General features: G+C 52.7%; 1 protein-coding gene across 6 annotated transcripts in view; it reads right to left on the bottom strand.

The window, feature by feature from the left end:
- NECTIN1 (nectin cell adhesion molecule 1) overlaps nucleotides 1-23,472 on the bottom strand; it is a 98,569-nt gene that overhangs the window by 9,003 nt on the left and 66,094 nt on the right. For 2 of the 6 annotated variants that reach the window (XM_038161407.1, XM_038161413.1), the window contains exons 6-8: nucleotides 12,921-13,068; nucleotides 10,993-11,080; nucleotides 10,428-10,538 (exon numbers count right to left, since the gene is read on the bottom strand). In XM_038161407.1, the coding sequence (XP_038017335.1) occupies nucleotides 10,428-10,538; nucleotides 10,993-11,080; nucleotides 12,921-13,068 (347 nt within the window). Of the gene's footprint in view, nucleotides 1-3,696; nucleotides 3,742-5,348; nucleotides 5,528-10,427; nucleotides 10,539-10,992; nucleotides 11,081-12,920; nucleotides 13,069-23,472 lie in introns of all 6 variants that reach the window. The other 4 variants (XM_038161408.1, XM_038161406.1, XM_038161411.1 and 1 more) reach the window with 4 other exon arrangements.

Raw genomic sequence — 23,472 nt, 5'->3', positions numbered from 1 at the left:
CCAGACCCTTTCCTGCTTTGGAAACCCTGCAGGACGACCCAAGCAGGATGGACATTTGTTATTAAAACCAACCTGCACTCAGGGGTGCTCACCAGGAGAGAATTGCTTCTCCAAGAGGGAGTAAACAGCACTGGAAAATGTTTTGATGCTTGTGGTTTGAAGCAAGCAACTTGCCCTTGAGTCCTTCCTTGTTCCCTTTCAAAATCCCAGGAACAGTTCAGTGGAAAGGACAAGGGTTTGGCCCTCAGGAGGAAACGCCTGGAGGAACAGAACAATCCACTCGGCTCATCTGCTGCCAGCTCCTGGATGAATATTTCACCAGGATGCTTTAAAAATCCAAAATCCTATAGAAAAACAAGGTGTTCACAATAATTTATTGATGGCTCAGACCGCTGGGAGAGGCACAAAGGCAATTTTGGGAACAGTCTGGCCGAGCCCAGCGAGGGAAAGTTTGCCTGAGCCCCAGGAAAACAGCAGCAATGCTGAGGTCAACCTCATTTTCATTTCCCTTCCACTGGCAAAACTGTTTATCCTACAGGCTGAGCTTTTAAAAGTCAGTAGTGGAGTTGCTGTGCTGGGATCCTAAATTTGGGTGGGTCCTTCCCACAGTTTTTGTCCACTTTAGTCCTTTAATTGCCAAGTGCAAACGTGGGTAAGTGCAGCATTAGAGCTCTTGAAGCAGAGGAACCCAAGCTGGGGGCCGTGAAAAAGCCTCACTGACTCAACCTTAAATAAATGTTTGCTATTCTTCTGACAGCCCCAACTGATAAAAAGAGGTAAAAAGGGGCTAAAAAAAGGGGCAAAAGATTGGGAAAATGGGATGTGTAAAGTCCTCTCCCTGTACAATCTGCTCTTCAGGACTGTCACACTCAACAGAATCACTTTCCACTCATGGAAGAGGAAAAAAAATCTGTGTTTAGCCAAGCTCTCCTCTTGCTTTGATTTTCTGGGTTAAGCTAACCTGAAAGGGAAGTTGTCTTAATTACAGAAATTTAGTAAGACAAAGCAAGCAAGGGGGTTTCTTGTAATTTGTTATCAATTAAGTGGGAGGGGAAGGTCATGTGCTTCCTGAGAAAAGCAGAGGATTTGCTAGTGCTGTGTGCAGCTCTGGTGGACAGAAAGGTCTCCTAGGAGAGATCCCCAGTTAACATGAGAGGAAGCAGAGCTGGGTGTGATCAGTGGCAGCAAAAGGGGCTGTGAGACACTTTTTTACAGGCTGTTTGTGACAGTGTGGGGGTCAGCAGAGCATTTTTCTTCCTGTTTATCTCCCAGTTAATGTGGCTGTGAGAGAGGCGCCCACGAGGCATTGCCAAAGGCACCCAGTGCAGTTTTGTCAGCACTTCTGTTTGCACAGGTGAGTGCAAACAAATCCTTCTTTTCTTGCTGGCCCCTCTTTTGCGCTCACTCCTCCTAGGTGGGGTCAGGGCAGGGCAGCTGGAGAATGTCAGGGCCAAAGGAAGAGAATTCCCTGTTTGCTTTTCCCTTTCCTCAGCACCTGAGCTGGAGTTGCTTTGCTCCTGCTTTGCTCCCTGAACTCATTTACAGAGTGGCAAAAGGGAGGAGAACAAAACCAGCCTGGTGTTTTTTAACACATCTCGCAGCCGGTGCCCTTTGACTTCCTTCCCCAGTCCCACTGTGACTTTTCCCCAATCTAATTTATCTTTAACGAAGTTTGAAATTAAATTAGGGATAATGAACTAATTAAATTGAACTGGCACACGATTCTACCACCTTCCCCCACCTGGCTTCTCCCACTTGCCTTTGTCTCCAGCATGACTCCATGCAATTCTTCATTATCTGGGTTACATCCTCCCCTCTCAGTTTTATTTCCAAGAGCTTGATTAAAGGGGATGTCAGCAATCTATCCATTTCAGACAGCCTGGCAGATTACCTTCAAACAGGCTTTATTTGATTGAATTAGGGAGCTTTCATTTCTGCCATGACTTTAACTCAACCCTTCTCCATCCCTCCTCACCCAATTCCATCTTTTCTTCTATTTGCAGAACATCTCTTTGGGTAGCAGGGGGTGTGAGGCAGCTGACCATGTCCTGTACTTTTAATCATCTTGGAGTAATGAGTTCCTACTGGTCTGGAAGTGAAAAACTCCTTGTCAGTGACCTGAGGGTTTCTCTGCTACGGTTTCTGGGAAATCTGAAGATTTTACAGGTTGGGTGGGTAACGCTTTTCTCTGCTTGGCCAAGCTCCTGGCAAACACATTTTTGCACTTCTGGAATGTCTTCACCTGTGTTTTCCTGGCTGGGAAAAGCCCCTGCTGCTCAAAACTCCTGGAATTTTGGGCTGCCACTCCCCTGACCCCCCTCATCTGTTGGTTTGGAGTTTTGGGCTGCAGCACAGGCTGATGGCCAGGAAGGAGCAGCTCTGTTGAGTGACAGCATCACAAAGCTGCTGCCACACTGAGGACCAGCCAGGGCAGAGGCTGTGGGTGCTGGGGGACAGAAAATACACTGGGAACCAAAAAAAGAATGATTTCCTCCTGGTGTTGGGAGCCTCCCACCCTCTCCTCCCCTGGGTCTGAGCTCCCTGCTCGGGGTATTTGGGGTATTTTTCCACTTCCAAGTATGGCCATGATTTTGAGGATCTCTGGGCAGGTTCCTGCTCTGTTTGGTGCTTCATCTGTGAGGGAGTTCTTGGATTATCCCTGTCCTGAGTAAAGAATGAGCATTGATGTGCCAGGGATGAGCAGGAACCTGAGCTTGGGCTCCTGTGAGGACAGAACTGAGACAGGCGGGACAGAGGGACTCGCCCCTGGCTTCAGGAAATAAAAAGATTGAGCTGAAATTCCCAAAATACAGAGCAAGGACCTGTGGTGAGGGATGCATTCAGACACATGCAAGTATTAATTATGCAGAAAACTTGCTCAGAACGTGGCATTCCTTCTCACAGCATGCTTTTCTCTTCCCCTGCTGCCTCTGGTACCTACCTGGTCCGTGTTCCTACAGCACCTCAATCATCCCAAACATTTCCCTCCTGGCTGTTTCTCCCCCAAATCCTCCTCTCCACCCTTCTGGAGTCAAGGCAAGGCTGATATCCTCATTTAAAAATGTGAAACTAATAAGGAGCCACCTCTCTGCTTTATTTCCTCTGCAATTTGGAAAGGGGAACCTGAACCCTGGTCGCTGATTTGATGTGTCCTTGATTCCAAGTCTGATGGTTTCCAGCTATTCCTGCTGCAACAGGGACAAGAAATTCCCAAGCAAAACGGAGAGCTGGAGTGTGGGGAGGTGAAGGGGGAGGAAAAAATTAAAAAAGCATAAAAAAAATTAAATTGCCCTGATCTGCGGTGTGTCTTAGCAGGGAGATTACACCTTCAAAGCACCATATGACTGGCTTTATTTTTACTTCAGAGAGACTGGGAGGATTTCCAAATTTGGATTTGGAGGATTACTGTCCTTTTGCTGACAATAAAATTCCCCACCCTGGGGAGGACGAGGCGAGACCTCCCAAGATGGATTAGGGAGCTCTTGCCTTGTTTGGAGCAGTGGGAGCAGCCCAAGAATCTGTTGGGAATGGGTGGTGAAGGAGGGAGAGTGGCTGGTTTCAACCACCCCTTCCTCAGGGCTGGAATTCTCATCCCAGAGAGGATGCAGGAGGCTGGAGGTGCCTGGGAGCGCAGTGACAAACAGATCCCCACCAGGAAACAGAGGGAAGGGAAAAGCAAACCCATCCAAAACTTACTGTCCACTCTCGCTCGTTACGTCTACGAAGACCTTGATCCTCATTCTGGGAGCAGGAGTGGGTGAGACACCGCAAGAGAGAGAGGTTACGGATCTGCTCCGGCCCGGGCTGCTGCAGACACTCACCTAGGAGGGCTTGTGCTACACCAGGGGAGCTACGGGGCTGCTTCCAGCACGGGAACACCAGGGAGCACAGGGACAGAGCAAACCGGGGCAGCCCCTGCACACCTCGCACCCAGGAGCGTGTGCTGCAAGTTCCTCAGCTCAGGGGGACACTCAACAGGATTGTCCAGAGGGGCTTCATAAAAATGCCATTTTCCCCCTGTTTATCCTCCTTTCCTTCCTTCCTCCCCAATGATCCAATGGCCTTTATCTTCTCCAAGCCATCCCTTTCTGGCCCCAAGCTCCTGCTTCTCTTGAGCCTCCTCTGATCTACCTGGGCTGACCAGGAGGGACTCAAGGACCTGCAAAGCTCCATTTGCTCCATTTGCTGTCTGCCTTTTCTCCTCTCCTTTCTCTTCCTTTACACCTGCAGATCCTTCCTGCTGCTGGAAAGGCAGCAACACAAAGGGGAGGGAGCAAGGCAGAGCCTGGAGTCACCACAGCCTCAGGAGTGAGGGATGGCTGGAGCCAAGGAGAGGGGCACCAGTGGCATTTCCTTTGCCAAAAACTCTTGGAATCGTCCAGCAAAGGTGGGAAAGGAGAGATCTCTCCCTTTCAGGGACCTGGTGGCTTTAATAACTGAGAAAAGCTGTGATTATGGGCCAAAGGAACACAGGAAGAGCTGAATTCACCCCAGTTTTAGTGTTTTTTCCACTAAAAAGATCATCAGATGGTTACTGGACATGGTCCAGAACAAGCAACTGAGTCCAAATCACTCCCTGCCGCAGGACCTGAGCTTGAAAGAGTTTGGTGACACTTGAAAAATGTCCAGAGAACAGGGCTCAGTCTGTGTCTAGTTTTGAGAAGGAGAACACCAAATAATGTCTCCCTCTCTCCCAGGCATCCCAACTTGCCACCTGCAGCAGCCTCACGCCACGCCAGCCCTGTCACTGTCACATGCACAGTCCCTCTCTGCCTGTCCCTTCTCCACGGAGTCTTTCAGCTGGGGGAACCTCTAGGTGTTCCCATGTTCTGTCACATCCTCTCCCACCTTGTTCTTCCACACATGCACATCTGCTCCATCTTCTCTAGAGTTCCTTCCACATGCACACAAGCCTTTCCTTTTTAAATTTTCCTTTCTATCATTCCCTTTTCCTTTCCCTCCCCTCCTTGTCCTGGCCTGGAAAAGCCCTCTTAGCATCTCTGATTCCTCCCAGGTGCTGCAGAACTTCCCTGAACCAGAGCAGGAACTTCAAACCCACCTGGAGCAGGGGGGCAAACCCCTGCTCTGCCACCAAGCCGTGAACCCTCTCCCCCTGTCCCACATGCCTGGCTGCAGGGAGCAAAGGGAAACAGCAAAAAGAGCATGCAGAGAGGCGAGGCAAGGCAAAGGATTCAGGGCAGCACCCCAAAAACAAACCAGCAGAGAGACAGAGAGAGAGCAGGCAGGGAGGGACAGACAGAGGCAGAGGCAGCGCTCCAGAGGGAGGGAGGGATGCAGGGAGGGCGATTTTGAGGGGTGCCGTGAGGAAGGCAGAGTGCAGTGAGTACCTTGAGGCCAGAATCTGAGGGGAAAGGGCCTAGAGTGACATGCGCTAGCGAAAGTTGGGCTGGATGGTTGCATACTCGACTAGGTCTCCGCCAGCATGGATGGAGCTCCGAGGGCTGGGTGACAGAGCCGACGTGTCCAGCTCTGCATACTGGACATCAGAGTCCTTGTTGCCAGGGTTCTGGAGAGAAGAGAGCAGCAAGGCAGTGGGGGGACACGAGGGAGGAAGTCGGGGTGAGGACGGAGGGGCCGTGCAGGTGGTGAGGGGTGAGACAGGACACGGGGGGGTGAAGGGGGAAGAAAGAAGAAAAAGGGTGAGGAGGGAGGGGAGGAGTAAGAAAACAGGGGAGGAGTAAGAAAAAACAGTTAAAAAGAAGGAGGTGGGGAGGTAATGAATAATCAGTCAGGTAAAATCCCAAATCAAAGCAAAAGTCCCAAAGGTGCTGCTCCCCCAAAAGCAGAGCTGAGTGACCCAGCCCTGGCTGGCAGCACTCCCAGCCACTGCCCCTTTCACTGGGGCTGCCCCCAGCAGCATCTCCCTGCTCTGACCTTCCACTGAACCCCTCTGGGACCAGCATTTTCCTGAGCCGGGGCTGGGTCAGTGAGTTCAAACCTTACAGTGCACCTGAGCTGTCTGCTTGAAGCCAAGAGTTTGGGATTCGTTGCAAACTCAGGTTTGGGGAACATAAGTGAAAATCACTGATTTGAAATGTGGGGTTTTGGGAAGGAGATTCCCGGAGGGAATGGCTTGCAAGCCAAAGCTCCAAAGGCATGGCCACAGGGGAATGTCGCTGTTGTTCTGCCCCAGTGTAGGGGCTGTGGAGTGCTGAAGAGCCTCGTTTAACACAAGGCTTGGCTGCACAGCTTGGCACTGCAGATTACCTCTGCAGCACGATTTTGTCACCGTAACACTGTCTAAGAGATGCTGAAAGCATCCTCCTTTGGTGTGGAAGTATTTATGGGTATTCCTTCGCTAAGCAGGCTTATCAGCAAGGACTGCATGAATGGAACATTATCCAATTTGTCTGATCATTCCTACCCAGGCATCTTTCATGCAGATGATGATGGGAGAAGCCTGGGAGGCAGGATAGCCCAGAGCTTGTGGCTCAGGGGGGAATAAGGATCACCAGGAGGAGCCTCGGTGCCAGCAGCCATGGTGTGAGGGGCATCCTGGCTTCTTGCCCCGTGGAGTTTCTTTAATCCTCACTTTTGGGGCTGGTTTCAGTGCCAGCATTAGCCAGGCATCTGCTGAGCCTCTCTGAGAGGAGAGAGGTGTCTCTTCCAAACAAAACAGCTTTCCAGACTCTCTCTCCCCTTTCCAAAACGGCTGCACCGCATGGCAGTGGTGCAAAAGGTGTTTAATTTGAAAGTGTTCCTCTCCTCTCTGTTTGGAAGTGTCCTCAGCCACCTAGCAGCTGTGGCTGAGCCGTTTTTAGAAGTTTACAGCGCTGCAATGAGCTGGTTGAGTGCCTGTTGCTGGAAGGGGTTGTTCGCTCCGTGATTATCTCTGCCTGCTGCGCTGGCCTGTGCCAGGGCTTGGCTCCCTGATCTGCCCCTCAGCCACGGGGATGAGGGGAATGAAGGGGAACGGGGCTGCAGCAGCATTTCCGTGCTCAGCAAAGCTGGGCTGGAGGAGCACAGGGCTGGAGGTCACCTCTGTCCTGCCCTTGGTGGCCAGATGGCAGTGGCGAGTTGTTGGCACGAAAGCTGCGCATCCTGTGAAGCCTCTGCTTCGTGTCTGGGCCTGGAGTTTGGACATTTAGGAAAATTAGCAATGCCAACTCCAGTCTCAGACCTAAATCCAGGCCTTGCTGAGCTCTTTCCCCCTGAATTTTGTGTCTCAGCACCTCCCCTACTCCTGGAGGAAGCCAGACTAAGTTTTACCTCCTCGTTCCTACCCTGTCTACTTGGCCTCGCTCCTCTCCTGCTTCCTTCCCACAGGAGGTGTTTTCTCCATGGATTTCCCTTCCTTTCTCCCACTCCCGGGCTCGCTCCTGCTCCTTGCTGCCTGTTTGGAGCAGAATTTATTACAATATCAATAATGTGCCTTGTATACAAGGCCCAGCAGTGCCTCACGCAAGCGCTGGGTGTAAATCATCACCATCGGCACCCCGGTAATTGCCCTGCAAACCCAGAGAAATTATTTTGCTGTCTGCAGCAATGAAACTTCCCCTTCTACCTGTGCAAATGGGCCCTGCTGACACGGACACTAATCACAGCTCTGCTCCTGCACTGGCTCGTGCCTCCACCCCTCCCTGGCTCCCGCTGCCTCTCGCGCGCGCACGGAGCATCCACCTGACACAAAAGCACACCTGCTCTCACCCACACACCTGAAACACACTCTCCTTTGATATCCTCGCTGCTGCCCCAAAACTGCTCAGAGGAAAACGCTGCAGGCAGCCCCCACACCCACCCCTCAAATGTCCACACCGCTCTCCTTGGGCATTTCAGGGCTGTCAGCTCTCTGTTGGCTTTCCCACAGCCTGCAGCCCTAAAAACACAGATTCATTCGTGGCTCTGCTCCCTCCTGCAGGGATCCTGACCCTGCAGACGTGCCCCAGCCTCTCCCTGTGTCCTGGTCCCCTGCCAGCACACGTCCACACACACGGCCCTGCACACCCTCTCGGAGGTTCCTCCTCCACCTGCCTCTTTTATTTTCTCCTGGCACTTCTCCCATTCCCCCCTCCCTCACTCTTTGCCATCTCTAATCGCTCCCTGACTCCCATTCTGGTGCTGTGAAATCGTCAACCGCAGGCAGTGCCTTTCATGCTGCCTCGTGATAAATCTGGTTTATCCCAAATTACGAGGTTCTGCACAATTCATTCAAAGCTGAACGCACCCGCCCGGTTTTCCTGCAGAATCTGCTCCCTTCCACTCTCGTCTCCTTCACTCCCCTCCCAGGCCAAATCTGCAGATGAGGTACAGGCAGAACGAGAAAATCCTGCCTTTCTGCCGTGCCTTTTCCTCTCAGGGATCCCAGAACCACAGATACCCCGGAGCATCTGCATTTGGAGCAGGTGGGAGCAGGGCTGTGCCAAAGTGAGCCTGGCAGGGACCAGGGATGTGCTTCCCTCCTCATCCTCCAGCTGAGCCAGCCCTCAGGTGAAGGATTGGGCAGGTCTTGCTCCATCCCATGGTGGTTTTGGTAGCCACTGACGTTCCCTGGGGCTTCCCACTCCTCAGAATCCCACTGTGACATGAAAAGAAGCCTTCTGCAGTGCTTTAAGGGTGAAAAAAGTGATGCAAGTCACTTTTTTCCCCCGCAGGGAGGAAGGCAAAGCTCGTTCCTTCGCAAAGCGTGGCCGGACAACACAACCCAGCCCTGGCCTGGCTGAGGCAGCACGTCCTGCCTGTGTGATCTGGGCAGAATCCAGCAAAATCAGCACTCCTTGGCAGCCAAGGACACCCTTCTCTGCCTTGCCAGCCCCAGCCTCCATCGGCCAGCTGCCTGCCCAAAGGATGCAGCCATTCAGCAAGGCATGGGAGCAGGCTGCATCCTGCTGCTGGGGCAGAGAGCCAGAGCACGGCGCAGGTACGTGCTGGGCGAGCCCAGCGCCACTGCCAGGGGCTGCCAGGCACGCTGGCCAGGGACGGGGCTCTGCCACAGCTGTGCCAGGCCCGTGCCAAGAGCTGGGGTCCCCCAGACACCCCATCCTTGCCGCAGAGGCAGCTCTTGGTGGCCACAGTTTGTCACCTCCTGGCTGGGTCCACGGGTGAGGAGCAGCCGGTGCCAGGCGTGGGACATGGAAATGCATCTTCTCCGGCCAGGATTGAGAGCAGCAAACTCTGTTGCCATGGTTACGGAGCAGCAACCCATCAGGCCCCATCTCACATCACTAACTCTGCCACTTAATTAACTGACTGCTCGTTATTTCCCGAAATGAGCTCCTCGGTCCTCCTGCTTGCCTGAAATTCAGCTCTCAGATGCTGTTCAAGCAGTGGTCTTGCTCCAGCGTCCTGTGTTTCATTTAAAACTCAGCAAGGAGTGGAAAGAGCTGGGGGCCAGCCCCAGGACTGAGGGGGGGCTCCAAGGGGAAGTTTTCCTTTAGGGATGAAGTAAATAGGATCAGCACAGGGCTGTGGCTTTTGATTTCCAACGCCCTTGGCGTCTGCCTGGCTTCAGACTTGTGCCAGCTGAAGGTCACTGGGCCCTGTCCTTCCATTATGTGCACATGGCAGGGTCACACCGGGATGGACTGGGCTGCAATTAGTGGTGCTCAGAAAAAATTGCTCCAGCCTGGGCTGATATTTCTGCACCTTTCTCCAGGCAGGGATTTCACTCTGCTGAAGCACCGGGCTGGGTGTGCAGTGCTCTGAGCTCCTCGTGAGGAGGAGTTTGGGACAGAGCTGAAGGATTTGCATTAGGATATCTTGTCTGCTATGGATAAAAAAGCAGAGTATCCCCATGCCATGGGGTGAGGGAGGAAAAGGATGCTGCCCAAGGCCTGGGAGGGGGATGGTTTTCTGTTTTCTCATCAAAAACTCACTCCAATCTTACCTGTTTCCTGTTCCCTACACCTTCACATCTAACATTTTCTCACTCCTTGCAAACCAGCCTTTCCCATGTGACTGCCAGCATCTCCTCCTGACCCTTAATCTCTCTCTGCTGCTGCTGCCTCACATTAACATCTCCCCATGTGAGGCTGAACAAATCCACACTCCAGAAAAAAAAAAAGAAAAAGGGTTTAAATAACTTGTTGTTGTCAAGTGAGAGTCAAACGCTGGCACGCTCTGCCCTGCAGATAATTGCTGTGTGAGGCTCTCACTGCTGCTTCCCTCGGCTGCAAACCCCAGCAGGGGCTCCCCGCAGGAGCTGAGGAGTGCCCAGGGTGGGGTGGGTGGGCTGCAGGTGCAGAATGTGGGGTGGGCAGGGCATTTGACCCCTAAAAACACAGCTGTGGGACCTATGGAGATTGAATTCAGGCGAGCTGAGATCGCAGTGTGGAGGCTGCTTTCCTCCAGGACAGGATAATCCCAGGCTGTGGATGGAAGGGGGGAATCTTGCTTTTTTAGGGTCCTGGGTGCCAGGTGAGGCTGGGCTGAGGTGGCAGGCGGTGCCGCTGTCACCCTGTGCTCCTTACCAGTTTGTCACTGTAGGGAGAGGGCTCGGGGGCTGCCATGTCGTAGTAGGGAGTCTGCAGAGGGAACTTCTGGATCTCCTCCTCGTGTTTCATGTTGTCCAAGTGAACAACCTGGAGAAGAGGGGGCAGAAGAGGGAGGAGAAGAGAAGGGTTATCCTCTGGCACAGCTTGGGGCAGGCTCTGCTCCAGGTGGCACCACAACCAAACACCAGCTCCTTCAGACTTCAATATCCACCAAAGGGGCAGAGCAGAATCCAAATTACAGCTTTTAATTAGTGCTAGATTGGGAATTCTGGGGGACAAGTCACAGAGTCATAGAATCATAGAGTCATAGAACAGTTGGGGTTGGAAGGGACCTTAAAGATAATTTAGTTCAAACCTCCCACTAGACCAAGTTTCTCAGACCCCATCCAACCTGACCTTGAAAAATCCCCACTTTCTGCCCCTCAAACTCAAGCCAGGAACTTCTTTGCTCTTGCAACCCCCATCTCCCAAAATCCAGGCACTGTGGACCCTGCTTGGGATCAGTTTTCCATGCCAGAGGCAGGAATTTGCAGGTTTTTACCTGGATGTCTTCTGGAGTCAGGTGGCTTTTCATGTCCTGTTTCCTCTTTGGTGGAGGGGCAGGTTTGTGGGATGGAGGGAGGTCAATCCTGCAGGGAAAGAAGAGGCTGCTGAGCAGAAAGCAGGAGCAAAGCTTCTGCTGCTTTGATGTGCCCAAGGATTTGATTGTGTTTGTCACCAAACTGCCAATACAATCACATAGATTATCCTCAGGAACTCCCCCGTGCCCTTTGTCTCACCCCAATTGGAATCGTTAATGGAAATAAACTCTCTCCTAGCATTCTGTCCCTATGCCAGGCAAATCCTTGTGTTAGAGTGCAGATCCCAAGGGTGCAGCTGGGATACCTGCTCGGGACTGGCTGCGAACCATCCCCTGGGAGGTGTCTGTGCCATGGCTCTGAGGCACCAGAAAGGGATAATGAGGTAAAGCCAGCCCCAGCCTGGCATTTCCCTGGGATGGCAGCCCTGCCAGGGCTCCCCAGGAGGAGTTGGAATCCTCCTCATGGACGTGCTCTGCCAGGCAGGGACATTTATCCCTGACCCTCGCCAAGGATCAGCTCCTACCCCAGAGCATGGGGATTGGCAGCCTCCATAATCCCAGCCTAGAGACTGTCTCTGCCCATTCTGTTCACATGCACAGATGTGTCTAATCCTTTTACAAAACTTATTAAAACTCTGATCCCCTAATTAGCTGGCTGCCCCCCTCCCTTCTCTCCGTGCAGATCTGATGGAGATGGGCGCCTTCCTTTGGATCCCAGCGTGGGACTGGAATGTGCTGGTGGCAGGGCGGGCAGAGCAGGTCCCCGGGGCTCTGTAAAACATTGACTCCGTGGCTCTGCAGTAAAGAAACGCTATTACCTCCGGGATCAGCCTCCACAATAGAGGCAGCACCTCGGCAGAGCTGGGCACGGTTGTGTTTCTATTCTCAGCTAAAGTGGCTCTTCCCTGAGCCTGGTGGAGGGCCATTGTGGGAAGTGGATTGTCAGAATGCATCTTGATCACAGGCCCGCTGCTGTTGATGCAATTTCACCTTGTGGTGCTGGTTTTTGTTGTTTGTGCGCCTCTCTGCCTCTCCTGCCGCTTCCCCCGCTCCCCTCGCCTGCCTCTCCCGCTATCCTCCAGTGCCCTCTCTCAAACGGGATTAAATGGAGCACAAAATGTGCCCAAGGTGGAACAACAATGAGCTGGGGGCTGGGGGAACATAAAAGCAACCTCTGGGTGCTGGGCTTTCCGTGCCTCCCCTGCGAGGGAGGGGGTGAAGAGCTGGTGGCAGGAAAGAGCTGATCAGCGGAGCCCAGGCTGAATGCTCCTGGAGAGGTTCCTCCACACCACTCCATTCCCTGCCTGGGATCTCTGCTGCCCTGTGCTGGGCAGAGCAAAGCCCAGCTCCAAAGAGGAGCCCCTGTGGTGGCCTCTGTCCCTGCTGCTGACAGAGTTTATGCCACCCACAGGGCCAAAACTGCAGTGCTGGTGGATATGGACCCTTTCCAGGCACTTTGGAACGCATTCAGAGGCGCTCAGGGTTTATCAGAAACCCCTCTCTGATGGCAGGATGGGATTCAGTGCCATTCAGGAGCCTGAAGCCATTGGGAAAGGAGGAATAGGAGCCTGCTCTGCCCACGGAGGGGGACAGTGGCCCTGAATCTTTGCCCAAGGACATGCCACAGCAAACCCAGCACCTGCTGGAGCATCCCTGTGCTCCAGCCCCCACTTCAGGCTTGTGCCAGGAGCTCAGAAACAGGAGAGAGCAGGATGGGAAGCACCAGCAAGCCCCAAGGAAGGGAAGCTGATCAGAGGGACGAGACAGAAACAGCAGGGAAACATTTTCCCACCAAGTGTTCCCGTTGTGCAGGTAGAGGGAGGGCCGGGGGAGCTGCCCCCCATCCCCAAGGGGCTGCAGCCCGGGTGGGCAGTGGCTGTGCTACTCACAGGTCGTTGTCAGGGTCGGAGCCTCTCTTCTGCTGCCGCCTGTAGACGATGATGACGGTGACGGCCACGCCGATGATGAAGACGGCGGCGATGACGCCTCCCACGATCCCGATGATGCCTCCGGGGGCACTCTGAGGTAGTGGCTTGTCTGCAACACACAGGGAAGCACAGGGGACAGGGTTAGGACACCAAAAATGCAGCTGGGGTGGCGCTGGCACCAGCAGGGATTCCAGGAGCAAAGGTGAGGATGAATCCCGAGGCTTTCCCGAGTGTCCCTGCCCAGCAGCTCCACGGAGGGAGCCAGATCCGATTGGAATGCACTGCTCAGAGCTCAGGAGGAACAGAAACTGTGGCTGCAGTTGTTTCTCCAAGAGTTAAACACTTCCTCACTCCGCTCTGCAGTTTCATCTTCAGGTGTTTATTCCTGGATCCGCTTCCCTGCCTTTGTTCGGGCCTCAAAGGAGGAAGGTTTAGGAATAAAGGTGCTTCCAAGCATTCATGTGGACCTGCTGCTTGATACTGTTGAAGTATTTTGAAAGCCTTCTGCTGGGCTTTGTCCCGGCGTCCTCACTGAATCCCTGGTGCTGCTGGAATGTTCTTAAAACGAGCTGAGGAGCAATGCTCAAGGGATTGAGGTGGAGCAGAGGTTTGTGCACCCCAAATCATTCCAAAAACCAAAAAAGATGTGCAGGATTTAGGGGCAGGAGGGAGATAGACCCAGTCTTGCACTTCATCCCCTGCTCTGTGACCTGGACCAGCTCCTTGGTGACAAACACGGGCCTCATCCAAAGGAAACCCATCCCGATGGGAAAGCGCTTTGAAACCTGTGATAAAAGGATTTAATTTGCTCTACCTTCCAACCTAATTAAACTTGAAAACTAGCTAATTGGTACTTTGTACTTACAACTCAGGCAGTGATGAAAGGAGGAGATAATTGGGATGGAGGAAGATGGAGGAGGAGGAGGAGGAGGAAAAGATATTCAGGGGAGGGGAGCAAGACAGGGATGAGGGAGCAAGGGGCTTTGTAGGACTTGTCTGTCACATCTAATTTTTGTACTTTTCTTAATGCCCTGGCTACTGGCTGCTCTTAGAGACCAGATAGGGCTTACGGATCTTATTCTGCAACAATTTTGGCTTTGGGTACCAGAATCTCCCCTAAACTACCCATCCCCAGGGCCTTGGAATTAGGCCCACTTTCCATGTGCAAAGCAGTAAAACGAAATGTATGTGGCTATAAAACATCTGCACACATTCCCAAACCACACAGGATGACAAATCCAGGACTTTTCAGGGTGAAAAACCTGCCTTTTACTCCCACCTCACCTCCACGGATCCAGCGCTTGCTCATCCTGAACCCCCCCGTGCCAGGTGCAGTCTCAGAAGGGCTGTGCTGGATCATTTCCAAGAGCGTATTCCCAGACCTGCCCTCCCAGCCAGCCTTCCCCAGCTCAGATTTGCTGCTGCCATCCAGGAGTGAACTGAGGTGCGCCAACAGCTCCCTGGGAACCCCCCTGCTCTGCTCCATCCCAAACTGCACCAAGCACTCGAGCTCCCAGCCCCACACTGAGGGCTCACCCTGGGAACTGCTCTGACACCCATGCCCCATTCCCTTTCCCACCGAATCCTGCTTTTCTCCTGCCACACTTTGCCCCTCCATGGGCCAGCATCCCACCCTCCCCCTGCCTTCCCCTGCTCCTTCATGAGCAGCTCCAAGCTGTGTTTCTTTGGTGGCAGGATGCTGGAGCCATCACAACCCTCGGTGGCAGCCACTTCTCTTCTCTTCCCTCCTCCATAAGCCACAACACCTTGTAAATAATATTTGTGCCTCCAGACAGCTCTCTCACCGCTGACATCTCGCCATGGAGCCCCCCCAGGCCAGCATTCGGGATTGTGGCTGTAAAGAATGTCCCAGTCACTTGGGCTGGGGCATTCCCGTGATGAATTGGCCCCTGATGGCTCTGGGGATGGCAGGGACCGAGCAGAGAACGAGCAGAGAACATCAGCCTCCTGCTGCTGCCGTAAATCAGGAGTGTGGGGGGGAAAGGGTGGGAGGAGAAAGAGGAAAAGGAAATAAATAAATAAAATGGGATCTCCAGGAACTCAGGTGAGGCTGGGTGATGCAGGAAGGTGCTGAGAGGATTTAGAGGGGAGGGAAAGGGTGGGAGGAGAAAGAGGGAAAGGAAATAAATAAATAAATAAAATGGGATCTTCAGGAACTCAGGTGAGGCTGGGTGATAGCAGGAAGGGGCTGAGAAGATTTGGGGGGGGGGAAAGGGTGGGAGGAGAAAGAGGGAAAGGAAATAAATAAATAAAATGGGATCTCTAGGAGCTCAGGTGAGGCTGGGTGATGGCAGGAAGGGGCTGAGAGGATTTAGAGGTGGGGGAAATACAGCAGAAGATGGAGTAAGGGGAGGAGAGGAGTGAAAGAGTGAAGGAGCACAAGGAGAATTGCAGATATTTGGGTGTTTATGAGAGTCCCTCCTCCTTCCCAGGCTGTCTGTAGGAACATCCCAGGCTCAGAGCCCATCCCAGGGCTGTGTGGCCTTGCAGGGACAAGCATGGCACAGCCCTGTGACAGCAAACCCTGTCCCTACACGCGCAGCTCGCCGTGCTGGGGACAATCTGAGCCACTCCAAAGCGTTGGTCACAGCTTTGCAGGGGTCCAGGCAGGGAGATGGCAGAGGTGACAGCGCTAATTGCTGGAAAGAAGAGGAAACCCCAGGAGGTGAGGAAGATAAATGAGAGAAGAAGGTCCTGAGAGAGCAGGAAAGTGCCCAGGACAGAGGAAAATGAGGATTACAGAGAAATCTTCATTTACACTTGCTCTTCCCTCTTACTTTTTTTTTTTTTTTTTCTTTTATACCTATTTTTTTCCTTTTAAGGCTGTTTTTTCATCTCTATCCACTGTTTATTTCCCCCTGGGGAAGAGTTGTGTTTGGTACAGTTTGGAGGCCACCACCAGGACTTTTCTGGAGGGGAGGGTGGCTGCAAAAAGGGACGTTTCAAGTCAAGAGGAGAGCACCAGAAGAGCCTCAGGAGATGCCCAGAAGTGCCAGATGAGGATTCAGTTCCACTGACAGGGCTTTTGGGCAGCCCTGGGAAGATGTTTGCAAGGCTTGTGAATCAGGATCGGAATAAATTGGCAGGACAGCTCAGGGGCCTCCAAACAGGAGTGGGAAAAGGCTTTGCCAATTAAGAATGCAAACCCTCGTGCTCTGTCACGCTCGAACAATTTAAAACTCTCCAAAAAAAGAGCCAAATAAAAAAAAAAAAAAAAGGAAAAAACCCGAAAACAAAGTTTGTGTGAAGTTGTTGGCAGTGAGGCAGGTACCAGAGAACCCAGAGGGGCTCAACAAACAGCTCAGCCTTATCTGGATGTCTGAGGGCTGCTGGGAAACTCCCTGCTCCTGCTGCAAGCTGAATTAATTCACAGTATTACAATTAAGGAGAAAAGAAGGGCGTCCCACCCCCAGTCTCTCTCAGAGCTGTTTTGCTCATTACTTTGTTCTCCCACGGCTCTTCTGGAGACAGAGGCAGGCACAGGGAAAGGAGGGGATGGTTCTGGAGATGGAGGCAGAGGGAAGGGAGGGAATGGTTCTGGACATGGATTGCCCCGGGGGAATCTGGAAGCTGGGCCAGTCTCAGGGCTGGTTTACAGCGGCTCTGAGTGGAGATAATTTCTTCCAGGAGAGCTGCACACCCTTCTCCTGTCAGCCCCCTCCTAAATCCAACCTGATCCCTCTTTCCTTCCCAGCAAACCACCACAACACCTCTGCTAAACCCTCTGCTCTGAGATCTGCTTCACCCATAACCAGTCCCAAAGCAGGGTTCCCTTTCCATTTATCCCCTCCCCACAGTGAGCACATCCCCCTCTGTTTCATGGCTGGCCAGCCAAGGGGCTCAGCCGTGCTCGCAGCCTTGGGAAGGGATTGGGATCCTTCTCTTTTGTGCTGGCAGCTCCTGCAGCACCTCAGCGCTCCATGCAGCCCTGCTCCCAGCAGAGCACCCTGTGCCCAGCCAGTGCCAGCCCACACCAAGCCTGGCCCCAGCCTGGATTGTCACCGTGACCTGGTGGAAGGGGACATTGGCTGGACTCTTTCTGCCTGCCGGTCCTTTGAGCAAGACAATGAGCTCAGATGATGCATATTTATAATGCACCCCACCTGACACATTCCAGGGAGCCTGAGACAAGTTCACAGAGCTAAATTAAAGCGAGTTGAAAAGCTTGGCAGAACAAATACTTCCCTGGCTTGGTTCTGAAGGCAGGAGCAGGATTGGCTAATTTGAGACACGCTCCAGGAGAACACACACCCCCAGGCACAAGCTGCTTCCCAGCCTTGTTGTGATGGCTTTTGTTTGCAAAGGGTTAATGGAAAGCCGTTCCCAGGAGCTGGCAGGGCAAAGGGGAGGATAAACAGAGGGGCTTGCAAGGCGCTGGGGGTTTTAAAAGGGATCTGAAGTCTGAGGGAGGAGAGTGAGGAGGGTTTCTCTGGGGGCTGCTCTCTGGGCTGTGTGCGTTCGGTGAATCCCTTCCAGGGACAGCCAAGCACCCCGAGGGTGAAAGGGATTGAGGAGGGCAGGACACAGCTGGGAAAGCTACACAGCAGCACTGGACCATGAGTGTGCGAGGCTGAAGTGCCCTCAGCCCTTCATCCCCTGGGTTAAACCCTTCACAACCCTGCTTCGATCCTGCTCTGAAGGGGAGAGGAGAAGGGGAACACAGCAGCTCGCTCTGCTCCCGCCTAGGCCCCCTCAGACCCTGCTCCAGCTCAGACCCTTCCCTCGCTGCAGCTGGAGGCGACCAGGCTGCACTTCACAGTGAAGTTCTGCCCCGTGCAAACACAAACCCACGTTCCACATCAGTTCCTGGTTTGCAGCACCACTTTACCCCTGGAAGGATCCAGACCCAGCTCTGTCACCAAGAGCTGCTCATCTGGGGAGAGGAACGGGGGCAGCTGCACCTCAGCTCAGGGAACAGGAGGGGTTTGGTTAGGAAGGGTGGCTTTTCTGAGCAGGGAGAGTGTCTGGGCTTCACTTGGACACAAAGGCACCATGTTAGTAATTCCCATGCCAGTTATGTAACACCAGCAAACTTCTACACATGCTCAGGGGAAGAGTTTCCACCTGGGCAGGGCCTTTGCGATGTGATCGTTATAATTAATGGTGTGATCATTATTATTATCATTATAATACGATGTGATTTTCAAATCAAAGGCAGGGCCTTTGTGATGTGATTTTCAAGATTGTAATGAAGACAGCTCAGCTGCAGCATGCATGGACCTTGCATGTTTTGCCACGCAGACATCCATCAACACCTTGATTTAGCACATCCTCAAGGCTTGTTGGTTCCAGAAGGTCCTGGAGCGAGGGATGCTATCTGCTGTCTGTCCCACTGATAGACAACATCTTCATTTACCCCATCCTTAAAACGTGTTACTTCCAGGCTGTCCTTGGCTGAGGGATGCTGCCTGCTCCCCTGATTAGGTCTCCTTTCTTCCTGATTAGCTTTGAAAGCCTGCAAAGATCTGACAGCAGGGAACATCCTGGCTCGAGATAATCTTGACCTATTCCACATTTTGCAGCACAGCCAGCTAAAGGTTAAACACCAAAATGAAGGCAGAGCTGCTCTTCTGCCTCCGTGCCCTGATATCAGTCAGATGGAATTTTCAGAGCCCTCACAGCCTCTCCCATCGGGCTGTTTGTTGATGTAACTCTCACTTACACAATCAGCCACCACACAGGCGAGTGCCAAGGCATGGCTGCGATCCTGACAATGCCTCATTTCCCTGGAAATCCCCCTCTGCACAGGCTGGGCCCCCAAAATGTGCTGCTCACCTCCCACATGGCACTGCTGGTCCCTGCAGAGGGGTGCTGGGAGTGTCCTGCTTTTATTGTGTGTGTGATGGGGCCAAAAGCAGCATCCCCAAGGGTGGTTAAACAAACAAATGCTCCCACCCTCTGCATTGTCCTTTTTCTCCCTCCCACAAGTGGGAATTCCTCTGTCCCTCTCTAATTTCCCTCCACTGAGAAATCTGGGTATCCCCTGAGTGCTCAGCTCGTCTGGGTACTGATCACAGCATCCCTTGAAGATCCCTGACCACTTTCCTTCCCTCTGTCATTTTTGCCAGCCCAACTGGCACTTTGAGGCTTTCCAGGCCTCTCTCCAGCCTCTGATGAGGTTTTGGGAGAGCCTGGAAGGGCAATGTGTGGATCCAGCCCTCCCTGGGGTGCCTGCTTTGAAGCGGACACTGGGATGTGCTTGGCTTTAGCTGGGATTTCACACACATTCCAGCAGGGAATGGCTTTGCCATGCAAGGCTCTCTCCAGTTTGCCTCTCTCCTCCCCTCCCCTGCAGGAAGCGCCATCCTTGGTTAGATGACATCTGGTTAAAGAGCTGCTGGCCACAAAAACACATCTGGAATGTGGCCCTAGCCCGCGGCGACCTCCCTTTTTATGCTGCCAGTGGCCACTGACAAGGACGGGGTTTGGATGCAGCAGGGTGTTAACCCCTGGGATCCAGCGGAGATGAGGATTCTGCAGAACTCAGGTGGGAATTCCCCCACAGATTCCTCTTCCTGGGCTGGCTTTCCTTCTCTGTGCGGGGGCAAACACGGCCTTGCTGCCCCTAATCCACCCCAAACTCACCTGCCCCCTCTCCCTGCCAGCCCCAGGGACACCCTGCCTCCCACAGTGCAGGATGGGGAGCACCCCAGCCTGATTTGGGGAAGGAGATGAGCCCTGGAGAAGAAGGGAAATGTTCTCTGGCATTTCCTCTGCCTCGCAGCCCTTAATTTTAGTTCTGCTTCATTTCCTTGCAGCTTGGCAGAGTAATGAACAATCAAATCCCTTTAGTAATTTATTTCTCCTGCCGCACAGTTTCGAGGAGGTGATGACACTTGAAATTACCTCTCCTGGAGGGACGGAGGGGCCGGATCCTGCAGCCCATTACACCAGAACGTTGCTGTCCTGCTCTCAGCAGCCTGCCCAGAGCACAGCGTGCTCCCAAACCCATGTTCAGCCAGAGATACAGCCCTGCTCCCTTGATGAGTCCATTAAGGTCACGCTATTACAAGCAGCCACCAGATGAATTCTGTCAGATAGAAGGCACAGGAACTGCAGCTCAGACTCTCCTCGTTTGTGTTAATAGAGTTAATTTGCTCAGCGATCCCCAGCAGCACTCCTGGGAACGTCTCGCTGTGCCTGGCCGTGTGCCCCGGGCCGTGTTTGTCTCCTGTTGCCGTGGGGGTGTTTACAGCAGCGGGCAGCTGTGTCCTGGATGTCTCCAAAGGATGAGCTCACCTCCCCTTTGCATCCAGAGACCCAGGGGATGCCCGGCAGGGTGAGGAGGAGCTGCTCTGCTGCCCTGCCACCTGGCCAGAGTGCACGGGCAGGGAAAGGGGGACAGTCCTCTCCTGTCCCCGGGCAGCTGCAGCAGCAGGGAGAGCTCCAGGCTGCTCCTCACTCCCCCTTCCTTCTCTCCTCTCCCAAAACCCCCTGAGAGCTGCAGCAACCCGACCAGAAAGGGACTCTCCAGCCTCCTGGGGCAGGGAGGGAGCTGCCAGATGTGTGAGGATGGAGCTGCTGGATGCTCCCGTGGCTCTGGTGCTGCTGCCTCCCCTCCTGTCCCTCACGCACCTTCCAGGACTGTCACCATCCCTGTGCTGGTGTCCCCAGCTGTCCCCACCCAATCCTGCTCCAGGAGAGGGACCTGGTGCAGAAAACAACTCAGGCTTCACCTTCCCGACCCTTTTCCTGATTTCTCCCTCCTGTTAATGGCGCTGAAAGGCTTCTCCCACACCCTCCCACCCCACCCAACCTCTGACATGGTAAAAGCACCAACAATCAGCCATGCAGCCTCATTCAGCTGGGAGCTTCTCAGCTTGGACACAGGGAGCTCCCTCTTCTCCAGCAGGGATCAAATGGAAAGGCAGAAGAGGGGGGAAATGGAAAGGAAGGAAAAGGGGGGAAATGGAAAAGCAGGAAAAGGGGAAAATGAAAAGCAGGAAAAGGGGAAAATGGAAAAGCAGGAAAAGGGGAAAATGGAAAAAGCAGGAAAAGGGGAAAATGGAAAAGCAGGAAAGGGGGGAAATGGAAAGGCAGGAAAGGGATAAAATGAAAAGCAGGAAAGGGGGAAAATGGAAAAGCAGGAAAGGGGGAAAATGGAAAGGCAGGAAAAGGGGAAAATGGAAAAGCAGGAAAGGGGGAAAATGAAAAGCAGGAAAGGGGGAAAATGAAAAGGCAGGAAAGGGGGAAAATGGAAAGGCAGGAAAGGGAGAAAATGGAAAGGCAGGAAAGGGGGAAAATGGAAAAGCAGGAAAGGGAGCACCCAGCAAGCAGCACAGAGAAGCTGAAGGACAGGCCATGGGTGTCACAGATATATTTTATGAAAATCCTTTTGCCAGGATTTTCTTCTCCTGAGAAGCTGAGGAGCCTCAGGAAGGAAATGTAAACAATAACTGTCTGCTGCTGTGGAATGCAACAGGTGCTTCCTTGGTTGGTCCATGTGAAGTGTTTCTAATTAATGACCAATCAAGGATGAAGCTGGGTCAGACTCTCTGGAGAGTCACAAGACTTTGTTATTCATTCCTTTCTATTCTATTCTATTCTATTCTATTCTATTCTATTCTATTCTATTCTATTCTATTCTTGTCCAGCCTTCTGATGAATCCTTTCTCTCTATTCTTTTAGTATAATTTTAATATAACATTTTTAATACAATGTATATCATAATATAATAAATCAGCCTTCTGAAACACGAAATCGAAATTCTCATCTCTTCCCTCGTCATGGGACCCCTGCAAAAAGCACGCATGGGTACAAAAGCCAGGCTTACCCTGGGGTCACAACGGGACTAAACATCACCCCTGCGCTGTCCACAGGCACTCCAGCAGGTGGGTGAGGTCAAGAGGGCCAGAATGACCCAGAAAAGGCACAAGATTCGAAAAGCTGCTCGTGATCTGTCTCTGGGGACTGGCACACTTTTTTTTTTGTGGCTTCTGAGATGACAGAACATCCTCCCTGTGTTTGAGGATGGCAAAGCTGAGGAGCTTCCTGGACAGCATCTCCTTGGACACTCCACTTATTATAAGCAAACAGAGGGGCTGAAAGACTCAGCTGAGGAGATTCCAAACTCACTGCTGTTGGTTTTTTACTGTTTGTTAAAACAGTTAAATTTGAGAAGGTTAAATTCCAGCAGAAAGGAGGAGGGCACAGAGGATGACTCGAATCCTACGGGGTGGTTTCCTGGCACCACAGAAAAAGCAAAGACAGGCTCCAGGTAAGAAAGAATTAAAAGGCAGGAATGCAATCAATGTCAGCCTGCGAGGGTCATGGGAAACGGGCCTTGTCACTCAAACACAATGTCATTTTTTTGCCGACTAAACCAGTCATGTCATCAAAGCAAGTGTAGACACGGGATGGAAAACAGATTTAGAATGACTGACAGGATTTGGGGGTTGAACATGAGGCTGCCAGAGCTGGGCTCTCACAAGGTCACCCCCTAACCCAGGACAAGCCCTCCCCATCTCCAAATCTCCCTCTCCCACCCCAATCCCCTGCTGGGTGCCAGCCTCTGGGCTCAGCTGGATGCCAGGACAGGGGAGGTGACCCCTCTGTGCCACAGGGCCTTGAGGAAAGGACATTCTAGCATGGGACAGGGCTCCCAGAGCCTCTGTGGAGGCTGCAGAGCTGCCTGTGCACGTCCCTCCTTTTGGGGACAGGCTCCGACACCCTCCTCCTCACCTCCCCCCCTTCTGTTGCTCAGGTAACACTTTCAAGGCAGGTCCTCCAAGCAAATTTTTAGGTCAGTTATAATTGGAGAAGCTCACACGGAGCTATAAAACATCAGTTAATATGCTGGAACTATCTAGTTAAATGCCAATTATAAAACCCCATAAGCTCCTCAACTCAAATATATTAATAACATAATTAAACATTTATTGCTTATGCAAATTAAAAGTTCAGTTAATCGGACGCCAACGAAACCCCAGGAAGTGACCATTTAAATAACTAATTTCTATTTAATTAGGATTCCTGCCCGTTGCAAAGCCCCCCATGCCATTATTGCTGGGCAGTGTTTACTCCAGCTTGGCATTGCCACCCCATTCCCATTCCATTCATGAGCCCGGACAGCTGCAGCATTCAGAGCACAGCTGGCAGCAGCTGGGCTGGGCACACTGGGGGGATTATGGACCTCGGGAGGAGCATCTCGGGGTGGGATCAGCTCCCTGGGTGGACAGGTCTGTGTGCCAGCAGAAAGCCTCTGTGCATTGTTCTGGTGCCACTGGATGGACTGGGGGCTGCAGCAGTGGGGTGGGGCTGGAAATGAAGCGTTTATTCCTGGGGGAATGGAGGAATTTAAGCATTTATTCCTCAGGGAATGGAGGAATTTCCCCCGGTGAGCAGAGCCACACGGATGGAGTCCCTCCTCCCCTCCCTCCCTCCACGGGCGATCAGTTCAACCTGACAGGTGTGAAGTTGGCACATTTCTTTTCCAAACCCTGAGGAAAACAGGCTGGCAGGAGCTTGGGGTGTTCAGGGAGATGAGGGAGGG

The sequence above is a fragment of the Motacilla alba genome, chromosome 24 (genome assembly GCF_015832195.1).
Source record: "Motacilla alba alba isolate MOTALB_02 chromosome 24, Motacilla_alba_V1.0_pri, whole genome shotgun sequence".
In the NCBI taxonomy this organism is placed as follows: Eukaryota; Metazoa; Chordata; class Aves; order Passeriformes; family Motacillidae; genus Motacilla; species Motacilla alba.
The sequence above is the reverse complement of the archived record's forward strand: the minus strand, read 5'-3'. Positions and strand labels throughout refer to the sequence as shown.